Genomic DNA, 23,213 nt, shown 5'->3' with positions numbered 1-23,213 from the left:
GTGGCACAGGTCACAGGGAGCTTTGTGAAAAGAACATGAAACCTGGAAATTCCCATCCAAAGTTCCAATATTTTAAAAAAAATGCAGAAGACAAACACAGACTTCCAGCTCTTCCCACAGAAACACACATGGAAACATCCAAGCTTCTCACTTTTTTCCAAGACCATTCACAAACAGTGAGTATTTTATCACCTTCTGCCAGACACTTCACTCAGCAGGGAAGAACTCACCAAGAGCCTGGGCACACAAAATCAGTCATTTCTTTTCTCTGAGTTGGAATTTTTAAAGAGAGGCAGTACCTTTTATGCAGCTGAGAGAAAAAAACCCCACATGATGGGTTCATCTTGTGAATACCAATTTTATGCCAATTGCATTGATTTTCTGATAAAAGCATAGTAATCAGAGCCCATATGCCAACCCCTTCTTTGGGGATTCTCAGCTTGTGATCCAAGGCCCAGATTTCAGGAATTAACTTGTGAAGAACAATCTCCAAGTCAGATTAAGTCAGAGAGCATCTCACCTGCCAGTTCCATAGACCTATATCGATGTGCAGAACACAACTTTAGCCAAAATTACCACACATGAAGCCAAATTTACCTGTGCATGAGGAAAAAAAAACTGCACAAGCTTGTAATACCTGGCTATTTTTGGGGTGAAAGATCCCAAGACAGTAACTGCTCCAGAGGGCCAGGAGCTCTGCTCTGGGCATTGCCTGGCAGGCCACAGGTCCTGTTTACATGAAGGCTTCTGTGTGAGTACATTGATTTCAGAGTCCATCCAGTTTTTGCTTTAATTTCTCTATGAACAGACTCACAACATGCCAAATGACCCATCTAAGACATAACCAGCAAAGCCACTGATTAAGGAGCTCCCAGCAGCTTAAGTGCAATTATTAATGACTTGTTTGCAGACTAACCTGCACCAGGTAATCTCTGGGCAAAAGGGGCAGGCGAACATGCTCCATCAGCTTAGCCATGTGCTCCAAGCGAGATTCCTTCTCGTAATTTATCCAAGAGATCACTGCTTCAAAGACCTACACAGATAAGGTACCATTAAATGGGGAACAGAGAACTGGCTTGCACAGTCACCCACCCAAAATCAGAAGCATTGTGATTTTACAGTATTGAAGGAAGGAGGTGCAAGATCTTTATCAGGCAGATGAAAAAGTCGTGACTGTGCACTGAGCACAAGCACCACCACAGCAAAGGGCTGAGCTGACCTTGCATATTAACAAGCAACTTCCCATCTAGATGTGCTGTATCACTCCATGTCCAGCACAATCATATACCTCTTGGACATTAGGACTGGAAGGCAGCCAGGAAACTTAATGAGCCTGCTGACATTTGCACTGGGCATTATTCATGGGCTCAGCCACAACAATTACTCCTGATAACAGAGATCTCCCTCCCCAAGGAGCCTGGCCACACTCACTCCACTCATATTTAATCACTGGACTAGCTCCACCAGCCTCCAGAAAACAAGAAGTCTTGAGGACAAGTTCCCCACACACACAGGACAAGCCCTGCCTGCAGCCATGGAGCTTCTGCACCGTGTGCACTTCACTGCTAAAAATACTTGGATACTCCAGCTGGGAAACAAGGGCACACTGGGCTTCTGGTGTGAACCAAATCCCAGCTTTACTTCCAGCTCCAGCTGGTTCAGATAAGCATCCAGACCTGGGCTCTGTGATGAAGTGCTCACAAACAGCCCATGGGCTGCACAGACAGAGGAGTCCTATGTGGGCTCCTGGATGAATATGCATGTGCTTATGTAACTGGGAGCCTCACTCGCAGAAGAAAGGCCTAAAAATGTCATCAGGAGTGGGAAAAGCGTTCTGAAACACCCAGCAAGGCAGGGAGAGGGGCTGGTGCAGTCTCAGATGCTGCACAGCAGGATCTGGATCGTTGCAGTGGAGTTTCCCACAGAGGCAGAATTAAATTCTGACCCATAACTCACATCTACAGGCAACATTCCCCAAGTGCTCTCATGCCCAGTTGCTCCTGGGGGGCTGTGCAGAGCCCTTTCCCACAGATCCCATCTTTTTCCCAAAAAAACCATCACTGTCCCTTTGTCCCAGCTCACTGAGCAAGTGCCCCTGGTTTCAGCTTCCCTCCGGGGTCACCAAATGGTCAGGCCAATTTGCATGGATAATTTCTTCTTTCTTTCCTTCCCTCCCATCACTTCCCAAGACACCATTTAGTTCGGTCCAAGGTCACTAATTTGACTAAATCAAGCAGAACTGAGGGCACCACCTCTCAGTCCCCAGTTGCTGCTGGCAGGAGGTCCTGGCAGACACATCTCCCTGGGAAGGAGAGGCAGAGCAGAGAGGGGGCTCTTCCTCTTGGGCTAAACTATATACTTTAAAAGAGCAGTAAAGCACTAGCCTTGTTTCCTGTGCCAACAAAGCTCCTGCTGAACTGTTTGGAATTCAGGACACTGGAATGAGGGTTTAAGAACACAACAGGGAGCTGTGTAATCAAACTCCAGCGAATGCTGAGCAGAATAACTACTGCACAGCCTTTAAGTATTTTAAAATTAAAATAAATACACACACAAACAATTTAACTTTGGCTATGGGGCCTTTAAAGTAGAAACTGGGTTGTTGTGAGATTTTTTTAATTGCAAATGAGCGTGGAAGGAGGATAAAGGAAATGTTTAGCCAACAAACAGGCTTTTCATTAACCTCTTCTGCACTGAGGCTGAGCTACAGGTCACAAGGCTGGACATACCCAGCTACAGGTCAGGATGACAGTGAACAAGTCTAAGGGAAGGTGAGGCAAATGTGCACTAGGAATAAACTGAAGACCTCTCCAGAGTCAGGCAAACACTGATGCTTCCCTGCTGTGCCCACTCTAAAACTAACAGTATTTTTTAAAAAAAAACACCTTCCCTTGGCTCTGATCCCTAATTTTATGAGAAGGGGGAAAAAACCCTCTTAATCCAAGACAGCAATATCTCTATTTAAAGGCCACATGTGTTTCCACTACTTCCACACACCGTGCCCAGTGCAGACCCCGAGCAGCTGCTGCTGCTCCCCCTGGATCTCCAGCCATGCCAGACCTGCTGCCAGGATGGGATGGGCCAAAGCAGTTCTACTCACAGAGCCTGGCTGGGAGCCAGGCAGGGGCTGAGGCAGCAGCTGGCACCTGCCTGGCTGCAGGAGCAGCCTCAAACTTGGGAGAAGTCATTTCCAGCTCTGTGGAGCAGAAGGGTGAAAGCCTGGGTTATCCCCTCTCTGCACACTACCTATGGAAAGAACAAGCCCAGATGTGTGCCCAGTGTCTTCAGCCAAAAATCCAGTTATTAGAAACTCCCAGGAGTGAGGACCAAACCAAGCATCAGATTCAGCTGCATGTCAGTGGCATGAGACGATGAGTCAATTACTCCACTCTGTGTGGAACAATCCAAAAAACCCCAACCCTTCTAAAAATCTCTGTAGCCACTGTTCTGAGTTTGCAGGAGCCCATTCTCAAGGGCTGAAAGCCCCTCCATTTCACACATCCTTACTAAATGCAAATAAATATGATTTTATAGGGATATTTTAGCTTGCAAACAGTGTTATAATTACAGAGCCAATTAGAAAACATTAACAAACCAATATTCCAAATACTGAGCTATAGCAAAAAGAGCAGGCAGAGACCAAAGCAAACCTGTGCCCTAAGCTGAAAAGGCCTGTGCAAGTGCAGAGCCTGGTACAACAAGGGGGAGAAAGGAGGAGAATCTTTGAGTGACGGGGAAATGCTGTCACCATTTTACAACTAAAATAGATTTCTGTGCTAGCAGACAATTTTTGTAGGCCTGATGGCCTAGAGGTATAAGAGCCATAATTTGTGGAGACAAAAATATATTTTATTAGGCCAAGTGGTATCAGCTGGGGGGTGGCAGATGAAGGGGAGAGCACACGAGTTCCTGGGCACAGCACACATGCCCTGAGGCTTTCCAAGGGCAACACTCCCTCCCTGGCCCTGGCAGGACAGCTCTAACAGTGCCCAGGGCTGGCAGTGCTCTGGCTCCCAGGGTGCAGTACATGTGTGAGACACAGAAACAACAGGGACAGGAAAACATCCTGTGAAATCTGGCTATGACAATTCAGCTCTCAGATGTTTGAAGTATTTGCCTACTTAAAACATCTTTATGCTTCCAAATAGTTATCCATCCACCCCCTCTGCACATGCATGCCTATAGATATGTATGTATAGACTGGCCTACACACACTATTATATAATTTGATATAGTTTTTTATAATATACATCTCAAACATTAGCAGACAGGAAGAATAAAGGTGAGGAAAAAGGCTTGTCTGTCATGAAGAAAACAAGAATCAGCAGCCTATGAGCCTGTCCCCAATTTCCAGCACTTCTTTGGCTCCAGTACATTTCATGTTTATGTTCCATTCCCATTTTCTGCCTCTCTCCTGTTATTCAGACCTGTTGTTTCAAATGTGCAGCTTCTGCTCACATTTCCTTCCACTGCTTTGCACCCTCAACTTTTACAATGAGCTAAAGAAAAGAAATACTGGGTTTGATTGTATAAAGCTCAGATGAGGGAGGGAGCACTTTGATTCCTCTGGGCACAAGGCCAATAAAAGCTTTTTAACAATGCTGCACAGGACTGGAAAAAATTTGTTATTAAACTTGCACTTCCCTTTGCAGGCTGCTGGGCTCATGCAAAGCCATTCTGCTGGGAGTTGGTGCCACTTGGTTTTCCCTTCCCTGGCCCTGCTGGTGTGGCATCTCTGAGCACCCCATGGAGCATCCCTGTGTCCCCACCTCGTGTGGGGTGGGTTTTCTGGAGGGTTTTACCATCCCCATGTGTGTCTGCAGCCCCAAAGGGCTGGGCAGGAGGAGAGCTCACACCTGGATGTGCTGAGCAACAGCACCAACACACCCAGGTCCAGCCTCACCCCACCCAAGCAAGGGGCCTCAAGTTACAACCACATCATCCTCAAGCTGTCCTGTAGCCACCCACAAGTGCCCATTTACATCCAGGGACAGGGTTTAGTGGTGCACCTGGCAGGGCTGGATTACTGGTTGGACTCAATGATCTTGAAGACCTTTTCCAACCTTAACAATTCTGTGGTTCTACAGTCCCCCCATGGAGAGATTTCAGAGGTAACCTGAAGGACACACCTGCCCCAGAAACCTGCAGCAGGTCAGACAAGAAGCTCACACCAGAGAAAGGCTCAGTCTGGGCTTGGATTAAGGGTTGGACTTGATGATTTCAGAGGTCTCTTCCAACCCAACTGATTCTGTGATTCCATGATCTGGAGCTCACCAAGCACCACAACCACTGGTCACCCCCTCCCCAGGACTCCAGACCACACAAGGTGTGCTGAACATTTCAACACAAAACAATGTCAGCCAATCCCTTTTCCCCTTCTCTTCCATTAAAACACTGAGGATGCTGGCAAAATGTTTCCTTCCTTTTAGACAGGTCTCCTTCTGTTGTTCTATCCAACATACAATAGAAGCCAATACTCCTCTCTGCCTCAACAAAATTCACCCTTTTTTTGAGGTTTTGCAGCAGCTAATAAGTGCTTTACACAACAGCAGATGGGAGTTGCTTAGTTTTCCAGGGAGGAAAAATGTTTCTTTCTGCTCCCCCAGGCTTCTGGAAGTGATATGGATCTGAGAATTGTTACTTCCTTCAAAGAACAACCAAGTGAAGGTCACTTTGATGTGTTATTAGGATTCACATTATTTTAACTTTCCTTTCCACATGATCTCTGTTGGAGAATGGCCCCTAAAGAGCATACCATGAGAACATTCCTAGAAACATTCCAGCATTCTTACATTCACTCTTACTATGCAATTTACTGTACCTTTTCTTCAGAGGAGACCGTGAGCTTGTCACTTGATATTAAACTGCAAACCTGGTCCAGACTAAGGCTAAGAAATTCTTCTCCTAGCATCACCTCAGGGAAGTGCTGCTCTGTTCAACAAACGAGAAGGGGGAACAGAAAATTATAATGAAATCCATGTTCTCAGTCAGTGGAAGGAGTACAGAATTCAGAGAACTGCTGTGAGCACTGCTGGACAAAGTCAGGTGGAACACAGACAGAAACCACCTCAGAGCAGGGGAGAGAAACCTGAGGTTATTTCAAGTAGATGAGCCCCATGAGACAGTTTCATAAATAGTACTAAAGTTTCTGAAAAGCCACTAAGGATCTCCCTCCCAGTGGCAAATAAGATTAGAAGAGGCAATTGAGACAAATGTCAATGCCTTTCTCAGGTAGTAAACTCTCTGGCCAGCTTGAGAGTCAGTTCTTGCTCACTTCAACAAGCTCGACAGCATCAGATCTGCTCAGCACCTGGATGAGAGACTCCACAAGGGCTTTGGGTATTTGCACATATTTCAAGGAAGCCCATCTTCAACATGAATCACTTTGGAGCACATGCTCAGCAGCCAACAGTGAGGGATCCCAGGGCATCCAGCTGAATCTGAGTGTGATGCACATGGAGAGAGGGGCAAGGGGACCTTCATCCCTTGCAGGCCCAGGGGATCAGCTCTTCTCTTCTTCCACCTTTTCCTTCTCTCCTCCAAATGTATAAATTTAACCCTTCTCCTGCCCCAAACCCCCAGCACCCACCTTTCCCAGCAGCTTTTACCCTTTTCACTTCAGCCTGCAATTATGCAAATTCCTTTTTCTCCCTTTTTTTGCCTCCAGATCCCTCCCTGCCTCTGGGAGCCACTTGAAAACAAAATGCATGTCATTGGTTATAATCCCAAACTGGAAGAATTATGACTGAGGATCATCAAATCTGTCAAGCTTTAGCCAAAAGGCAGAAAAAAGAATTAGTTTCTCAAAACTAATTTCTAGGTCAAATGTGTCATTAGTCTGTTGCAGTCAATTTTAGTTTTGCAAGCATTTCATACACATACTGGCAATTTAATCTCACCTGCCATTTGCTATGTCCCATTTATCTTTGGCTGAAATACAGAAACATGAAGCTCAAACACTTTCTCTGAAGCAGCTTTTTTCAAGCTGTAATCCTGAAGCTTTGAGTTGTTCAGACTCACATACCAAAATATCTCCCTGCACAGCAAGATCTGCCTCAGGTTATCACATCTGCAAAGTGCTTTGCCTGACAAAAAGCAGCACCACAGGGACATGAGCTGGCATGTCTTCTGGAGAGGAACTCTTTGGAGATGGCACCTGAACAACCCCTCACCAAAGCTGCTGCTGCAGAGTTGGACTCTGGACTTGGACTTGCCCAGTCATGGCCCCTACTTGGTTTAATGGGGACAAAAACCCCACAGTTAAGCCAAAGGCTCTGACTAAAACCAGCAATATGTGGATAAAGTTTAATACTCTGTTATGGTGGAAATATATGTAAGATCCAATGAACCCTTCTGGCCTGAAATACTTGAGGAGGCAGGAAACACTCCCCACACAGTCAGCTGGATGCACTTTGACTTCTGGACAAAAATCTCATAGTCATTCATTCTGGACTTGCATCTGGCAGCAGAAAGATATTTGATCTCCTGTTATTAGTTGCAAGCAAGTCAGAATATTTACTGATTTTAATAAAGTAACTGGTGTCTGCATCGTGAAGGCTCCTCCACCTACTCAAGTTATGCACTGGCCAGAACGAAGCATCTCTCAAGTAACTGAGCTCATGCACACATGGACTCTTGAGCTTGGGGACTTCTGTCTTGGTTTAAGGCTGTTACATAAACAACATAGTGAAAAGAATTTTAATGGCATTTTTATTAATGGAGTTCCATTAACATTACATGGACTGCTGTACTAACTGGGACTTATGAAGGCCAATAAAACAACAAAGCAGACTTTCTAATTGCCAAACAACCAAATAAATATACAGTGAATGCACTGCTTGTTGGGTTAAAGATTAAACAGGGCCTGGAAGCAAGGATAATGAGATATTACAAGCAAGCTTTTATACAATTAACCATTCCTTCCAGGGTACGTTTTCCTCCAGGGGATAATACAGCCAGAGCAGCTGAAAAGGTTTTACTTTTATTTGCAGGAGAATAGGGGAGGACTTGGTGGGCACAGTTTTATTCCACTGAGTCTACTTATGGTCCAATTAAGGGCAAAACCGTTAACAAGGAAAATTTTGCAGGACAGAGCAGGTGCTCTGGGAGACAGCAGGTGTGTTTGTCCCTGTACAAATTATCAGAAAAGCAGCAAAACAAACTGAATAAACTACCAGCTTCTCCCAAGCAGAGGTCAAGGGCAACTCTGCTGGAGGAGACTGGAAAGTGCTGGGGAGTTCAGAGCTTGGGGCTGCCTGAAGCAGCTTTACATTTATAAGGTAGAGGAGAAATGCTGAAAGCCACTGCCTGTACCTACTCATTGCAACCAAACACAAGCACTCTGAAGGAAACATGAGCTATCCACCTTTGGGGAAAGTGCCCATTGCTGCAGAAATCAGAGCCTCAGACTGCCTGGCACTTCTAGCTGAGTGTTCCCACTCCCACCCATGGGATTTAATTTTGCCCAGTGCCATTTATCCCCTCAGTGGGGATGCCCAGCACTGCCTACTGCTCCCACAGGGCAGGGTCCATGGCAAGGACACCAGCATGCCAACCCCAAGCAGTTGAACAGGCACACAAAGGGGATCACACCCAGGAATTATTCTGTGGGCTGAAATCCAGAGGATCAGGGGGTTTCACCTCATAAGGTGCTCCCCTGTGACCAAACCACATTTCAGAATGTGGACAGAAAGTTGACAGAAAGTTACATCTCTAGAACCCAACCCAGCATCCCCTTCCCTGTTCTAACACCAGAAGTATGAAAAGACCAACCAGGATGTGCAGAACGTTGCTCAGCCTATGAGGTGCTGTGGCTGGGAGCAGGTTTAACCCCCCAGGAGGACTCCCCTCCCTCACCTGCATAGGCATTTGCCTGTTGCAGCAGCTCGGAGCAGGCGTGCACGTCGGCAAACGCTCGGATGCCAAGGCAGTTGGTGGGATGCAGCTGGGACTGAAGGAAGTCACAGCAGTTTTTTCTAACATCCATCAATTGCAATAAACTAGCAGCTGGCAATAAAACCTGCAAAGGCAAGAAGAGGGAATTAGAGTGAGCTACAAAGAGTGTTTGATTCACAGTTTGCACAAATTGGATGCAATTCCCCTTCAGGCAGGGACACAGCCCTGCGGGGTGTGAGGAGGAAGGTTAAAGCTTCAGCTCTATCCATATGCAGAAGATCCCCATTCATGCTCTGAGAGATGGAAATAGCTCTCCCACGCTGGGTTAAAAGTGGAGCTCTTCCCCTCATCTTCTCCCCACAAGACCTCAGGGCAGGTAAAGGGAGGACAAGACACAAGAAACCATAGGTGCATCCGAGTTCTGGATTTGCTGCAGGTAGTTCCTGCACACAGATTTATTGTTTTATCCCCTGAAGAGCTTTATACTATTTATAAGCCTTGCCATCAGATTCAGAGCCCATAGCAGCCCAGCACTCCTCACAATCTTGAACTTTCTTATATCCAACAAACCATATTGGCTTGTGCCCCAATAGCTGTGGAGAAGAGAAAGTTCCCAGAAGATCAAGAAGGTTTTAGGGACAGCAAGACTCTCAGGAAAGATCATGCCAACTATGCAAACCAATAGCCCTCATTTTCATTCACATAAAATGCTGTGGACACTTATGGCTCATTCTGAAAACGAGGTACTGCTTTGTACCTCCAAACCTAAGTGCGGAATGTGGAGACAGAGGCGGATCAGAAATGTGACATCTGCTGGAAAAGCCACCTTTGAGGCCAGTAAGAAGGACAGGAAGCACAAAACAAAGTCAGTGGGGACGTTACAGCCCGTGACATCAGCTACTTCCTTTCTTATGTCAAACAGCAACTGCAGACGTGTCTTATCCCAGATCTTCCACAGCTCTGGCTGCTCCACACATGTCCTTCCAACTGGGCATCTGTGCTCACCATCTGAGCACACATTTCCGGAACATTATTTCCAGCTCAAAAAAACCCAAGCAGCTGCTAAACAAAACAAACAGGTTAACAGCATTCACCTCCCTGGATCTCGATGGCAGGGAAAGGATAAGGATGTCTCTGCCACCACAGTCCCATTCCACATCAGGGCAGGACACTCACAACCTGCCCCAGGTCCTTCCAAGCCACTGATGTGTTCCATCTCCAGCCCAGCTGAACAGTGCCTGGCTGCTGCCACCCCAACAGGCAGCAATAAAAAGAGAAATCAATTAACCCAGGAGCCTGTTTTGGCCCAAGCCTCTTGATGCCAGGAGGAGATAAGCTTGTGGTTTTGATTAAATCAAGATTGCAATGCTCTTGGTTTTTGCAACCTAGCTGTGGGCCACTTTCTGTTTAGTTGAACCAGCAGACAGGTGAGCACCTGAGCAGTGTAAGGGCTCTGGGGAGAGGAGTCAGGTTCCCTGCAAAAACCCTCTGGCCACAGAGCACACAGAGCTTCCCCTGGGCACATCCATCCATCCAGCAGGTACCCCTGCCAGTCCAGGTGGGCTGCCTACCTCCAGTGTTTGGGATATTGCCTCTAAACCCAGAAGGCACTCGCTGCCATCACTAACACCACATGCAATGCACATCCCAGCACTACTATCACAGCCTTGTGTTGGCTTGAGAGGAGTCCTACACCACTGCAGCCTTTGGAAAGGGGCATTATTATATAATACTTCCCAGAAGTAGGATATAAAAAGCCTATCAAGAGATGAGTGGATTTTCTCTTTCGTATTTCCCAGATGAACGACCTGACACTCATCGTGTTTTTACCAGGGAAGGCGAAAAGCAAGCAAAGGATTTCCGCGAGAACAAAGTCTGTTTCCTTTAGAAATAACAAGAGGAAATGCCCTGCCTAAACATGCAGCAGGACCAAACTGCAGCCCATTAACATCCAGGCAAGTTACTCACTTGGGTCTGGACTTGGCTCTCAATATTTGAACTCCAACAGCTGTGAACAATTTACACAGAGTTGGCTTCTGTACCAGCTCTGCCTCCGTATCAAAACCCACTCATGTTTTGAAACTATCTCAAAATTATCTGCTATTACTACTGAGACTGCTTTGCTAAATAATTTATGTCCAGAATCTCATCTGTGGGGAGTGTGTCTATATATATATACACATATAACCATAACCATCTAGAGCACCAGCTGTGCTCTGCAGGCTCCATACCAATCTCAAGTTTTATACAACTGCCTGTGCAATTACTTTCATAGACATTTGATGTCTTTAAACTAGGAATATCTTCCAGCCAAAAGTGCTCTGTGTCACTATAAGATTCATCCATTAATGCTGGGGTTAATCCCCTACTGTGACACAGCCTTCCAGGTACCCTTGGCCAAAAGAAAACTCACACCATCCCTGCTCTGCAAAACTGGGAAAGGAGCCTAAAAGCAGCTTTGACAAATCAGTCAAATTAGAAGCCAAACAAGAGTACTGGCTTTAATTCTCAACTGCACATCCAGAGCCACAGCTGGGGCTGCACATCTGCCCAAAGAGGGAAACAGCTCCCAGGCACTCTCCCAGGGGAACCCATGACCAGAGAAATTAATGGATTTTGCGTCTGCAAGGCAGGTAAAATATGCAGTTTTAAATGAACTGCTCTAAACTGCGTGAGTAGTGGAGATAAAACTACATTAGTGTAATGTGTCTTTTGAGTGCAAGGATGGCAATTAGGGTTTATTGCTCCTGAACTGCTCCCAGGCAGAACACGGGGTGAACAGCAGCGCTTCCACTTAAATGCTCCACCTGGGATGAAATGGCCCAGGCAGAGGCATGAGTGATGGGATCAGAGTGCCACAAAACCTCCCCAGGAGCAGGAATGAGAAGGACCAGGGACACAGAGATGAGAGAGAAGCACAAGGGATGTAGAAGTGAGAGAGATGATGGGAGCATTTGGTAACTTCCCTCCTGATCTACCTTCTCCAACTTCAGACACATCATCCCTTGGTTAAACCGTGGAATAAATCTGTGGAAACACCTCCAACAGTCCTCTGGTACCACATCCACAACTTTCTCCTCCCCTTTCTATTAGGCCAAGCCAATTTAAAAGACTTTCCATAGGTCTAAGAAGGGCCCCCCACTCAGAGGAGTCAGCCTCACCATGGACCAGGACCCCCAGCAATCCAGGATGATCCATGGCAAGGAGCTTTGGCTCCAGGGAGGAAGACAGCCCTGATTTATTGCTGAAAGCTGCTCTGCCTCACCCCGGGCTTGCACCTACCATAGCTGCACCTTGTGGAATGAGCAGGGGGAAGGGTGATGAACTGACCCACTTAGCACCCCTTTATCATCAAAACTGCATCTGCCACACAACTCTCCTTCCTTGCTGTGAAGTCCTAAATGCGTAGGAAAAGCTGAGGTGCAGCAGCACACTTCTGAAATGCAAATAGGACAGCTCCCAGCAAAGCTTTTCTCCTCTTTTCTCAAGTCGTTTTTATGACAATTGCTATGCCTGCAAAGCTGACAGTTTCAATATCTCCTTCCTCCAGCCAGCTGATTTAGTTCTTTCGGTATGATCCCTATCTCAGACTGTGGCTGCACACAAGGACACCTCTCACAAGTGGCAACAGCATTCATAAGAATTTAATTGTGAAGGCAGGTTAATCAGGACTTTTCCCAGGGAATCATTACAACCTGAATGGTAATGACTTTCTTAACTGGGAGGGCAATTCTCAGGCTGCCTGTAAGTAATGAAGTATCATCAGTAAGGATGGCTGGGACACACTGAGGAGGGGCTGTGTCTGGAGCCAGAGGTCCAGCTGTAGCCACAGGACCACCTTGAAGAACGAGGAGGCTCTTCCCAGATTTCCTCTTCATTCAGATCTGCTCAAGTACTCCAGGCTGAGCTTCCCCATCATTGTACTTTGTTCCCATCACTCTGAGCTGGCAGGTTGGATAGAAGTGTTGGAAAGCAGCAATGCAGCCACTTCAGCTGCAAAATCAAGACATAACTGAAAAATTCAAGTCCTTGATGTGTCAAAACCACCAGCTACTCCACATAGGAAGGGAGCAGCAGGCCCTGTGCTCTGCCATGTCTTCCACTGAAGTCAACCAGGGCTGCCCATGAGCATCCAAGAACTCACTTTAGTTTTCCTTCCTTTTGCAGAAAACTTCATGACACAATCTCCTTCTAAATTAAAGTATCAAGCTCCACCTTCAAATGAATGAGATCCTTCTGTCATGCAGATGAATCTTTACAACCAACCTTGATGTGGGGTGCAACAGAAGAGGAACAGAAGGAATGGTGACAGAAATCCCAGGATGGAATTTTACTGAAGCTACAACATGACTGCAATAAAGACAGAAATTCTCTCTCTGTTCCAAGCCTTCCAAATAAGTGGGAGGCTCAATCCCAAAGGCATGTTCAGAGGTAAAATGCTGCTCAGCACAGAAGTCTCTCATCATCCATCATCCCTGAGCCTTCCTACTGCTGCATCTACACTGCCTTGAAACCTCATCCTATGAATGAAGTTCCAGCAGATGAAGCAGGATGGCATTTGTTGGAATTTGTTGCAATTCTTACCTATATGCCCCCAGTAGGGTTAGAAGGGAGAATTCCCTTCACAGGGCTCAGGTGGGCTGAAAATCCCCTTTGCCTGAACATTTGGGACATAATCTTGAGGAGAAATTGGATGACACCCCCCAGGAACTCAGTGTACAGATGATAACTGGAACTGACTGTAAAGGCTTGGCCCTTTGTACACACATCCTTCCTTACATGAAAAACAAAACAAAAAGCCCTGTGTCATTTCATTGTACAATCAGCTACAGAAACACAAGCTTAGAAAAAGGGAGTCTCACTTCCTGAATTCATACCAGGCCTATAAAAACAAAAAAAATACAGCTTTCTATTAGAAAAGAAATCACAAAAATACTGTAAAAAAGCTTCTTGTTGTGAAATGCTGGGCACTGCTCAGCATTTGAGCACACTTGGGAACATTCATTCCTGCACTCCATGGCACCTTTGCTGCTCATCTTCTTCTCATTTCTATTCTGCTCTCATCTTATTTTGCTCACTGACAAGATACTGTCTTTTCATTTATTCACAAGTTTTAGTAGCTTGGCTGTACCTGCTCAGTTAATGCCACTGAGCAATCTTTTTTTGTTTTTCTGTAGTTTCTACAGTGAAATTACCCAGAAATTGCTTCTTCCACCTACTGAGGAAGTCTGAAAAGCTCCTTAAAAAAAGCAGCCTTGCCCTGCTGGAGAATCAGAGTGCCTGGCATGGCAGTGACAGCCCCCAGGAGGCACCTGCTGGGCAAAGAGAAAGTCTCACTGTGCTCAAGGAGGGAGGGAGGGAGGGAGGGAGGGAGGGAGGGGCACTGATGGATGACCCAAAGCTGTGCATCAGGATGTGATGATGCAAAGAACCAAACCTTCCTCCTCAGGCTGACATTGCTAATCCAAACCACAGACTGCAAGAAGCTTAATTTTTGTTGTGCATTCTTTTTGCCTTCACTGATGTGAAACTTGCCAACAAATCACAGTATATTCATTTCTGCAGACTTTTCCTCTTGTGGCTGCAGGTGAACATTAACCTGTTTATGGCATTTTGTTCAGAGTAAAACACTCAGAGACAGGATCTTTCTATTGCTTTCATCACAAAATTATATTAAATTCCATAAAACATTTTCAGCATGAACACTTTAAACATTTAATAAAATTTAAAATAGTCAGTTAATCTTGCAGTAGAACAGCTTCATTTTTTAGCTTCCAAGAATTAATTTACCTCTAGCCTAAAGAGTTATTCACAGAGTGGTTCCTGAAATAAATCCTGCAGTGAAAGGACCTGGTTTAATAGACTGGGAAAAAACACTATGCCCAAACCTTAGTATTCAAAACTTACATTTTTTTCCTCTTACTGTCTGAGAGATGAAAGCCAAAATACAGACAGGGATCTTACTTTAACTCCTTGTGATCCCTGGGCCACAGAAGGCAGACTTTGGATAGGGTTTACTAAAAAAGAGAGCTTTCCAGTTGCTTGGAAAAGGGAACACCTGGAGTTTTCCCAGACCTTCTGGGCTGACCCAGCCTGCCAAGGCAGAGCAGGGCAGTGCCAGCTCTCAGCCTGCTCCAGCTCCCACAGCCCTGTTTACACCCAGGTGCAGCTGGAGCACCAAAATGCTCCCCTGGGAACGCAGCCAGAGCTGGCACAGACACTTCCCAAGCTCCATTCACGGCAGGCTGGCTGGGCACAGATGGCATCCCGAGCTCCCACGTGCTGAGTGGGAGCTTCTGAGCCACCCAGCAACCAGCAGCATGGAGGGAGAGCATAAGTTTCAGAAAGCACGTGGGTATAGCCTTCCTATTTCCCACAGAGAAAGATTCCAGCCTGAGAGCATGTGAATGTCATTTTTCCTCCAGCAATAGAAGGTCCCAGAGGTCCAAGGAGCTCCACCCCAGTTCCCTACTGAGCAATGTTGTGTCTCAGCTCCTGATGATCCTGACTATAGACGCCCTGAGGGTGGGTCACACAGCAGACAGCCAGTCCAAGTCACCCACAGCAGGGTTTGAGTCTCAGCTCCTTTGCTGTAATGGCACATTGGAGGTGTCCCTGATGGTCCTCAGTGTCACCGTAGGGCAACCACGCTCCAACTCCCACCACTGTGACACTGATGGGTTGAGAGCAGACCAGAAAGCCAAGCTGGTAAAACTGGAGGGCAGAAGGGGCAAGAAAAGGCCCCCCCAGACTTGGGTCATGAAGGATGGCAAAGTGGGCATAGCTCAGGGTTTTGTCAGGAGCAATTGGTCAGCAACAACCCGCACTTCCCTCAGGGATCGGAGCAGAAGAGCTCACAGCAAGAACCTCATTTCAAGCAGAACCAGACTAATTTTGCCATGTTAATTAGGTCAATAAAATGCACACAGCAGCACTGCCTTTCTCCAGCATCATGGACACAGATTTGTTGCCCTGACCAACATCCAAGTCACAGAGAGGAGGACAATAGGCTCAGATTGCCCCTTGCAAACAAAAATAGACACCAACCCAAAAGCACGTCCACACACGAGTTCTCAGCATCCCTTCCAGAAATGAAGGCCTAAGTGCAGAGCCTTTTTCTTATCCCAAATACAAGTAGAGTCAAAGAAAGAACTTTACCAGCAGCCACAGCCATGTGAAACACTCTCTTCCTGAGCACTCTACTTTATCTGTAGGCTGCCTTTCAATTACTCTTTCCACTTCTGGACAAGTATTTACCTCCCAGAAATTTAAGACAGAGTGCACACACACACTCAAAAATAAAAAAAGAAGAATGCCCTGAATTTGAACAATATCTTCCACTCAAAGCTCTGCCAAACAACTCAAACTGCCCAGAAGAATTTAAAAACTAACAGCCAGATTCCTCTGCCATGGCCTTAAAACGTTTGACTCACTGTTGTTTGAGTCTATTCTGACCTTCGACAGACTGACCCACAAGTCAGCACAGCTTCTTGTTATAAGAGTCCAACACAAAAGCTAAACGCAACATGACTTAAGTGCAGGGAAATCACTGAAGTGCCTCAAGACTAAACAGAGGCTGGAAGTAGCTCTTTTCAAGCTCAACCTTTTACTTTCTGCAGCCCGAGGAGATCCCTCACCCCTGAAGAACCTGTGCCTTTGAGTTCCAAGCTTTTCACTTGGTTCTCCATGGGAAGTGCTGAACCAGACCTTACCTGCACATTCTCTTCTGTGACCTCAATCTCAGCGGTGTAGATGTAATCAATCAGCTTCCTCAGGGTCTGGCCATCCACGTCTTTTATCTCAATCTTCTTGGCCTTGCTCTCAGACATGTCTCCTGAAATGCATTCCAAAAGGACAGTTACAGTTTGCTCTGCAGAACCTGCTCCCCACACATCCAGCATGTTCTCCTGGTGTCTGACTACAAGACTGCCTGGCACTATCCCTGACCATGGAAGAACAACAGTGAGACTCCCAGAGGCCTTCTAATGCCAGCTAAAAAAAACTCAACACTGGGGACAATAGTGTAAAACTAAACAAGTCAATAGATGCAACAAGCTCCATTTCTTGACAGAAAAGAACCTGCCATGGTTCTCCTGCATTTGAACAAATATTAGAGCTAAACAAAAATCCCCTGTATGTCCCTCAACTATGTCTTAATACAGGGACAGGCTCAAAGAGACTGTGGACAAGTCTTAGGAAGGCTTTTTGAAATTTTTTTAATTTTTTTTTTAATATATATATATACACTTGGGCAGATGGGTATGTTGCAACAGCTCATCAGAGTGTTTTGGGGCATACCCTACAGAAAAAGCAATGCAGTCTTATTGTCTTTCTTTAGGAAGAAGCTGAAACCTGCTCAGGGAAACAAGCACAGAGGGGAGCAGTCACATCCAGCAAGCTTCTCTCCTAAATTACCTGCTGAAGACCATCCATCACAGACACATCTCATGCAAAACATCCACACAGGAACACGTATTTCTCATCTCTCACTTTCCCAACCTCACACCTCCATCCTTTCTCCAAATCCATGACTTAAACTCAGGCAGAACTGGAGCAATAATGTCCCCTCTGGATACAGAAGCAAAGCCCTGTATCTGTGTAAGAGCCTATTCATGACCCAGAGCTCTCTGCACACCTTCACACCCCTCCACATGACAGGAGAAAAAAAGCAGCTGTGGGGAGGAGAAAGGACTCCCCGGGGCCCTTCCACCATCCACCCACACAGTGACCTCACCTGGGATTTAATCACCGAGATCTTGAGGAACCACAGAAAAGAAAGAGCAAACTCCCAAGCGGAAAGAAAATGATAGGTGAAAAAACAAAGCTGAACAAAGGAGAGCATGAAGAAATGTCAATTCTTAAACCTGGGCATGAATAATCACCACTCTCAGAAATCCGGTGACTCAGGACTGCTGTGGGATTAAGTGGAAAAATATTTCCTGCAGCCTATAGAAGTAATTACAGCCTACACCTCTGTGCAGGGTTTGACAGGACGTGGCTGAGCACACCAAGTGCTCAGCAGAGTCAGATGCTAAAGGGGGTCCAAGCTTGGGCAAAATCTGGATCCTGCAGACTGAACTTTGATGACTTCACTTATGCGAGTAAGAAGGTAAATAACAGGAGTGGGCTGAGACCACAAGAGTCAGCAAGGCCCCAAGAAGCAAAATAATATTTGCCCCAAATTCAATTTTTAAAATTAAATAATAAAATGTTACCCAGAGAAGCCCATGAATACAAATGTACAAGTACAAAGGGATAAACGACCTACATTTGGGAGGCCTTCAAAGCTGGTAGGACTTTTTAATTGGCAAAATGTCATCTTCACACACTTCCTACCCCAAAAATATCCTACACATCTCCAGAGATGAGAGAGGGTGCTTCTGAGAACAGTTCCCATCATCCTTGTGGTGCATGTGAGGAGCAACCACCAAACCCCACCTGCACAGAGAGGACGAGCAGTCAGAGCCCTGTGGGACTCGTGGAGCAGAGAGGAGGCTCAGCCTTGCACAGCCAGAGATCGATGCAGAAATAGCTTGGAGGGACCAATCTGATAACATCATCTGTCCTTGTGGCATTCATGTGACACAGGCAACAAAAATAAAAGCTGTGTGGGCTCCCACACCCACCAGCAAGCTGCCAGCCCTGCATACCAACAGCCCCCGCTGCCTCCGCTGCAGTGCCAGCCCAGGCACCACGGGAGGGGAGTCTCGTGTGCTGCACCCACAGTCAGATGGGATCCAGCTCCGAGGGATGGAGTTCTCCCACTTGTCACAGGGTGGAGATGCCTCTAGTGCTGTGGAGCAAGGAAGGACCTGGAGACACCACAAGGAAACCGAGGCAAGGATTGGTGCAGACCAGGCACAGGCAAGCACAGAGCCAGGGCAAGTACAGCCCTCTGAGGCACAGCTGAGGCTGCCAAATGGTGGGTAAAAGAAGGCATCTCCTCCCACATCTCTTCCAAGAAAATGCCAACCAAACCCAACTCCTAGGCTGTCTTTCCTGAGTCAAACTCAAGCCTTCCCTGATATCTTAATTACAGAGTAATTCAAGGCACTACCACCATCTCTCATTCATAAGGACTGTGGTGAGAAAGGGCTGCCTTGCAGGAGGCACTACCCAGACCCATCCCTGCACCCCTGGGGCCAGGCAGAGTCAGGGAGACACAGGGGACAAGGCATGGGGAAGTAAAGGCAGGTAAAACAGGCAGAATGGCTCCAAGCAGACCCTCTTTAGGGATCAGACTTTGCAGACACCAGCCCCTCACGAAGGCACAGCTTTCCTGCATCCAGGAAACCTCTGTTCCCCTCTGCTCAGCAGGGCAGGGAGAGAGCAGAGCTCTGCTCTGTCACAAGATAAACCACCCTCCAAACTGCAGCAGTTCACAGTGTCCTGTTTACCCAGCACTGCAGCCTGCCCTGCCTCCCACGCACAGCACTCCAGAGAGCCTTCCCAGTGCACAGCAACAGCTTTGGCTGCTTCCAGAGTCACAGATGTGCTGAAGGAGAATACAAGTGCATCAGATAACAAAACCACAGCCTCTCACACATGGGGTGAGTGCTTTGAAGCAGCACGAGACCTGCAAGGCAGAGCACATGAAACCTGTTTCCTTCTTCAGCATTTCCAAAGTTCCGTAGGTATCTCACAGGAGCAGTCCTGGCAGCATCACTGAAGTATTTGTTTACCCTTTCTGCAATGATTGTGTTTTCTTCTAAATGGACAGAAATTACTGTTGTAATTATCCCCACAGAATGGTGCCAGTGAGGATCAAACACCGTCCAAGATCCTCTAGAAAACCAGTATGAAACAGGACACTCAGTTAGGGAGTGCTGGGTCCCATCTCTCCTTCAGCAGTGGAAGACACAAATGGAAGATGTGCCTACCCATTTTCAGACTTCCCAAGGCTGGTCCAAAGAGGAATGCCTACCCAGAGCACACCAGGTGGTTTAGGAAAGACCCCAAGGCCATGACAAGGTCATTCAGGGCTCCCAAGTCAGGCTCAGCTGACAGGGACAGAGCCTGCAGAGCAAGCAGCAGGCGAAGGTGGATGAGCAGCAGGTCTGCTTGGTTCCAACTGTTCACAGCTCCACGCTGATCACTCCCTCCCAGCGTGGCTGCAGGCACTGCTGGGGGACCCTCCAGCTGCCCACACCCCCACCAGGCTGCTCCTTCAGTGGGAACTCAGTGTGCACAGGCAGCTCTTGAGAACCCCCGTGGTGGGGCTACCCCTGAGCCATGGCTGGGCTACATCACTGATGTGCAGTGCAAAACAATCGAGTCACGACCACCAGCTCCTGTTGAAGCTGTGATTTTAAACTGCCCCTTCCCAGGGAGTGAACTCCCACACAGCTGAAGATCACACACTCCCATCTTTGCAAGACAATCCAAACCTTAGAAATTTCGGACTAGCCAGACTGAAAGCAAAGGAGAACTGGTCTTTGCTGACCCTCTGGCCCCTGGGACGTGTCAGAGGGAGGGGACAGGCGGCTGCCCAGGCTGTCACCCAGCCCAGGGGAGCTGCTGAGCAGCCACATGACCCTGCTTAGCTGATTACTGTTTAACTCACAGCATGAGGGATTACACGGCCCAGAGAATTCCTGCATGGAAACATGAGCAGCCCTGCACCACCACCTTCCCGCTCAGATGACCTCTAAGGATCAGAGGGTTTTTCCAAGAGTTTTCCTTTATTAAACATCTCATCAGGAACGAGCATCACAAGCTCTTGCAAGCCTTGGCTCCTCTGCCTCACCACCACAGCCAACACCAAACTCAGGGTGCAAGACCAGTGCCCTAGAAAATACAAATGCTCTGCACCTGAGCTCACCACACTGATAAAGCCACCATGGCCTCACATGTCCTCTCACATTCAGACACCTGTTTACACCTGAGGTTTTCCCCCCACCTCCGTTACAGAAGGGAAAAACGCTTCACAAATGACAAGCTCTTTCCTCAGAAATACTGTGTTCTGCTTCCAGTAAAGCAAAATAAACCAGGTCTAATCTCAAGGCTTTTAAAAGGAAGAACCAAGCCCTAGACCACAAAAATGAACACAAAACAGGGGTAAAACCCCTGAAGCTCATTTATGTTGAAGCTCAGGGACAGTAACACCCATTCCCTGGGGTGTAAAATCATTCTCTGTACTTGGTTAAGTCAGTTCCTACCCTGGAAAGGAGGGCAAGGAAAAGGAAGGAAGCTAAGGAGTTCCTGACATGACTAATTTTACTAGAATGACTTAAATAAGCTGGTCAGTCCCCTGCCTCAGTATTGGCATGAATTTCTTTGGCTTTTTTTGCCGCTCTGCCTGGGCATGGACTTCAAAGGGCACCTGCTACAGAGCAAGAATTCTGTCCTCCTCTTCCCTTCTGCCCTCACCAAAACATACCAGACTGCAGCAACACACCCTGCCAAAAAGCAGGGCTGCTAAAACACACAGGGATCCAGAGAACAACGGTGTTATTTCAGGCAGCAGGAAAAAAGTGCCATGGGAGATTAAACATCTGTGACTGCCAAATCAGTGTCGGCAGGGCTGAGCCTTGAAACTACAACTCCTGTGCCAGCAACTTCTTTGATGTGCACCATGAACATTTAGGGCACTGCACACGTGCTTGATGGTAATAATGTTTTCATGACCCAAGCTCTTGTTAGGGGGAATAAAAATAACCCAAAAAGCAAGTGAGCCAAACCCCATAGTAACCTGTGACCCACATGCTGCCCACTCACCCCACAGCCCCACAACCACCCCACACTCCATGCCTGAAGGAATTAGTCAGGGGTGACCAGCATCATCCATCGAGTTTAGCAAACTGCAGACCTCTCTGTATCCTTTCTCTCTCAAGGAAACCCTGTGCCTGTGCTGCAGCTCCTCACAGACACACAGCCTGAGGCCTCAGGATTGCCATGGCCCTTTGACCCAAGAACAGTGTCTGGTGTCACACAGAGTACCTGTAAACATGGCACAGAAATAGGGGCTGCAGGCCGCCAGGACCACGCGGTGGGCCTCCATCTCCACGGTCTCGGCCACAATCACCACATCACACAGGAGCCTCTTGCTGTAAGAACACCAGAAAAGGCAAAGATCATTCCAGAATTCCTGGTCAGGCAAAAAGCTACATTGGTATAGTCTGAAAAAGACCCACCACTGCAGACACGGCACTTGAGCTCCCACCAAATCCCAGTGGAAGGTCCTCTAATCCTTCAGCTACCAGCTCCTATCACTATCCTAAAAAGCAAAGCCTGAACCCTCCTGATGCTGCAGCCCTACCTGTGGATCTGTTTTTCCCAGGGAAAAAACCTGGAAGCCAAACTAGGCATATATGCTGCCCAAGGAATGAAGGGTAAAGGGGCTCCTTCCACCTCCCAGACAGGTAGAACCTGGAGGAGGCACAGAAGAGTTTAAGAGCCTGTGAACTTCCTGGAGCCAGGCTCTAGTGGATCCATAAGACAAGAAATAGCCATGCAAGGGAACACCAGCAGCACTTCCATCTTTCCACAAGAAAAGAATGGAAAATGAAGGGATTTCTGTACTTCTTCCAAGCTTGGCCTTAAAGAACATAACCACCAGAACATGTCCTGGCACTGCTAAGGGCAGGGGCTGCCTCAGCCATCTGCCAGAGAGGAGGTGTCAATCACAGGAGTTTATCCACGAGCCTGAGGACTTCCTTTACCTTGTGAATTAGTCTGGGATTAAGAATCACTGGGACAAAGAAGAGGATTCCAGACAGAAACCCAAAAAAAACTTCTAAGCTTCCCCACTGACTCATTGTACAGCTTTGGAAAAGTCACTTCATTAACGAGTGACCTTTTCTACTCGCCCCACGAATGTCCTTTGAGGATTCATTAGTTAATGTTTGCACAGAGCTCCGCAGATGCCGACAGCAAGAAGTGCTCAGCCTCCCAATAAGTTGGTTTAAGATGCTTAAGCATACAAATGCAAACTAGGGGTGTTCTTTTCAAATGTCAAGCCTGAAAAAGGATCAGTGTCTGTAAATCTAGATGTTGCCTTCTCTTCAGAAGCGCTTATCTCCACACTGAACTTTGTCTTTAGGAAACTGCATTATCAAATAAACATACACAGAGGTTCTAATGGACTGGGTAGGTCTCATCCATATATTGAAATATGTGAACAAAACACATGTGAAGCAGAGGGTTAAAGCTGGAAAACAGGAAGAAAGTAACAACTGGTAGTCTGTACTCTATGTTCACCCCAGTTTGGAAGGGGTAAGGGCAATCAGAGGAGCTCTTTACTAGTCCCTTAATGGAAGCTTTCTCATATTCTTCAGTTTATGTAAAATGTGCTCTGTTCAATTCCTCTTTGTATTACA

At 47.0% G+C, this 23,213-nt stretch overlaps 1 protein-coding gene across 5 annotated transcripts in view; it reads right to left on the bottom strand.

Moving 5' to 3' along the window:
* Positions 1-23,213, bottom strand: part of KLHL3 (kelch like family member 3) — a 58,170-nt gene that overhangs the window by 11,315 nt on the left and 23,642 nt on the right. For 4 of the 5 annotated variants that reach the window (XM_071570530.1, XM_071570526.1, XM_071570527.1 and 1 more), the window contains 5 exons: positions 21,835-21,941; positions 16,608-16,729; positions 8,857-9,019; positions 5,822-5,931; positions 917-1,033 (listed from right to left, as the gene is read on the bottom strand). In XM_071570530.1, coding sequence (XP_071426631.1) covers positions 917-1,033; positions 5,822-5,931; positions 8,857-9,019; positions 16,608-16,729; positions 21,835-21,941 — 619 coding nt within the window. The remainder of the gene's footprint in view (positions 1-916; positions 1,034-5,821; positions 5,932-8,856; positions 9,020-16,607; positions 16,730-21,834; positions 21,942-23,213) is intronic. The other variant, XM_071570529.1, reaches the window with a different exon arrangement.

Source organism: Pithys albifrons, chromosome 15, assembly GCF_047495875.1.
Source record: "Pithys albifrons albifrons isolate INPA30051 chromosome 15, PitAlb_v1, whole genome shotgun sequence".
Taxonomy (NCBI): Eukaryota; Metazoa; Chordata; class Aves; order Passeriformes; family Thamnophilidae; genus Pithys; species Pithys albifrons.
This window is presented reverse-complemented; position numbering and strand designations above follow the sequence as displayed.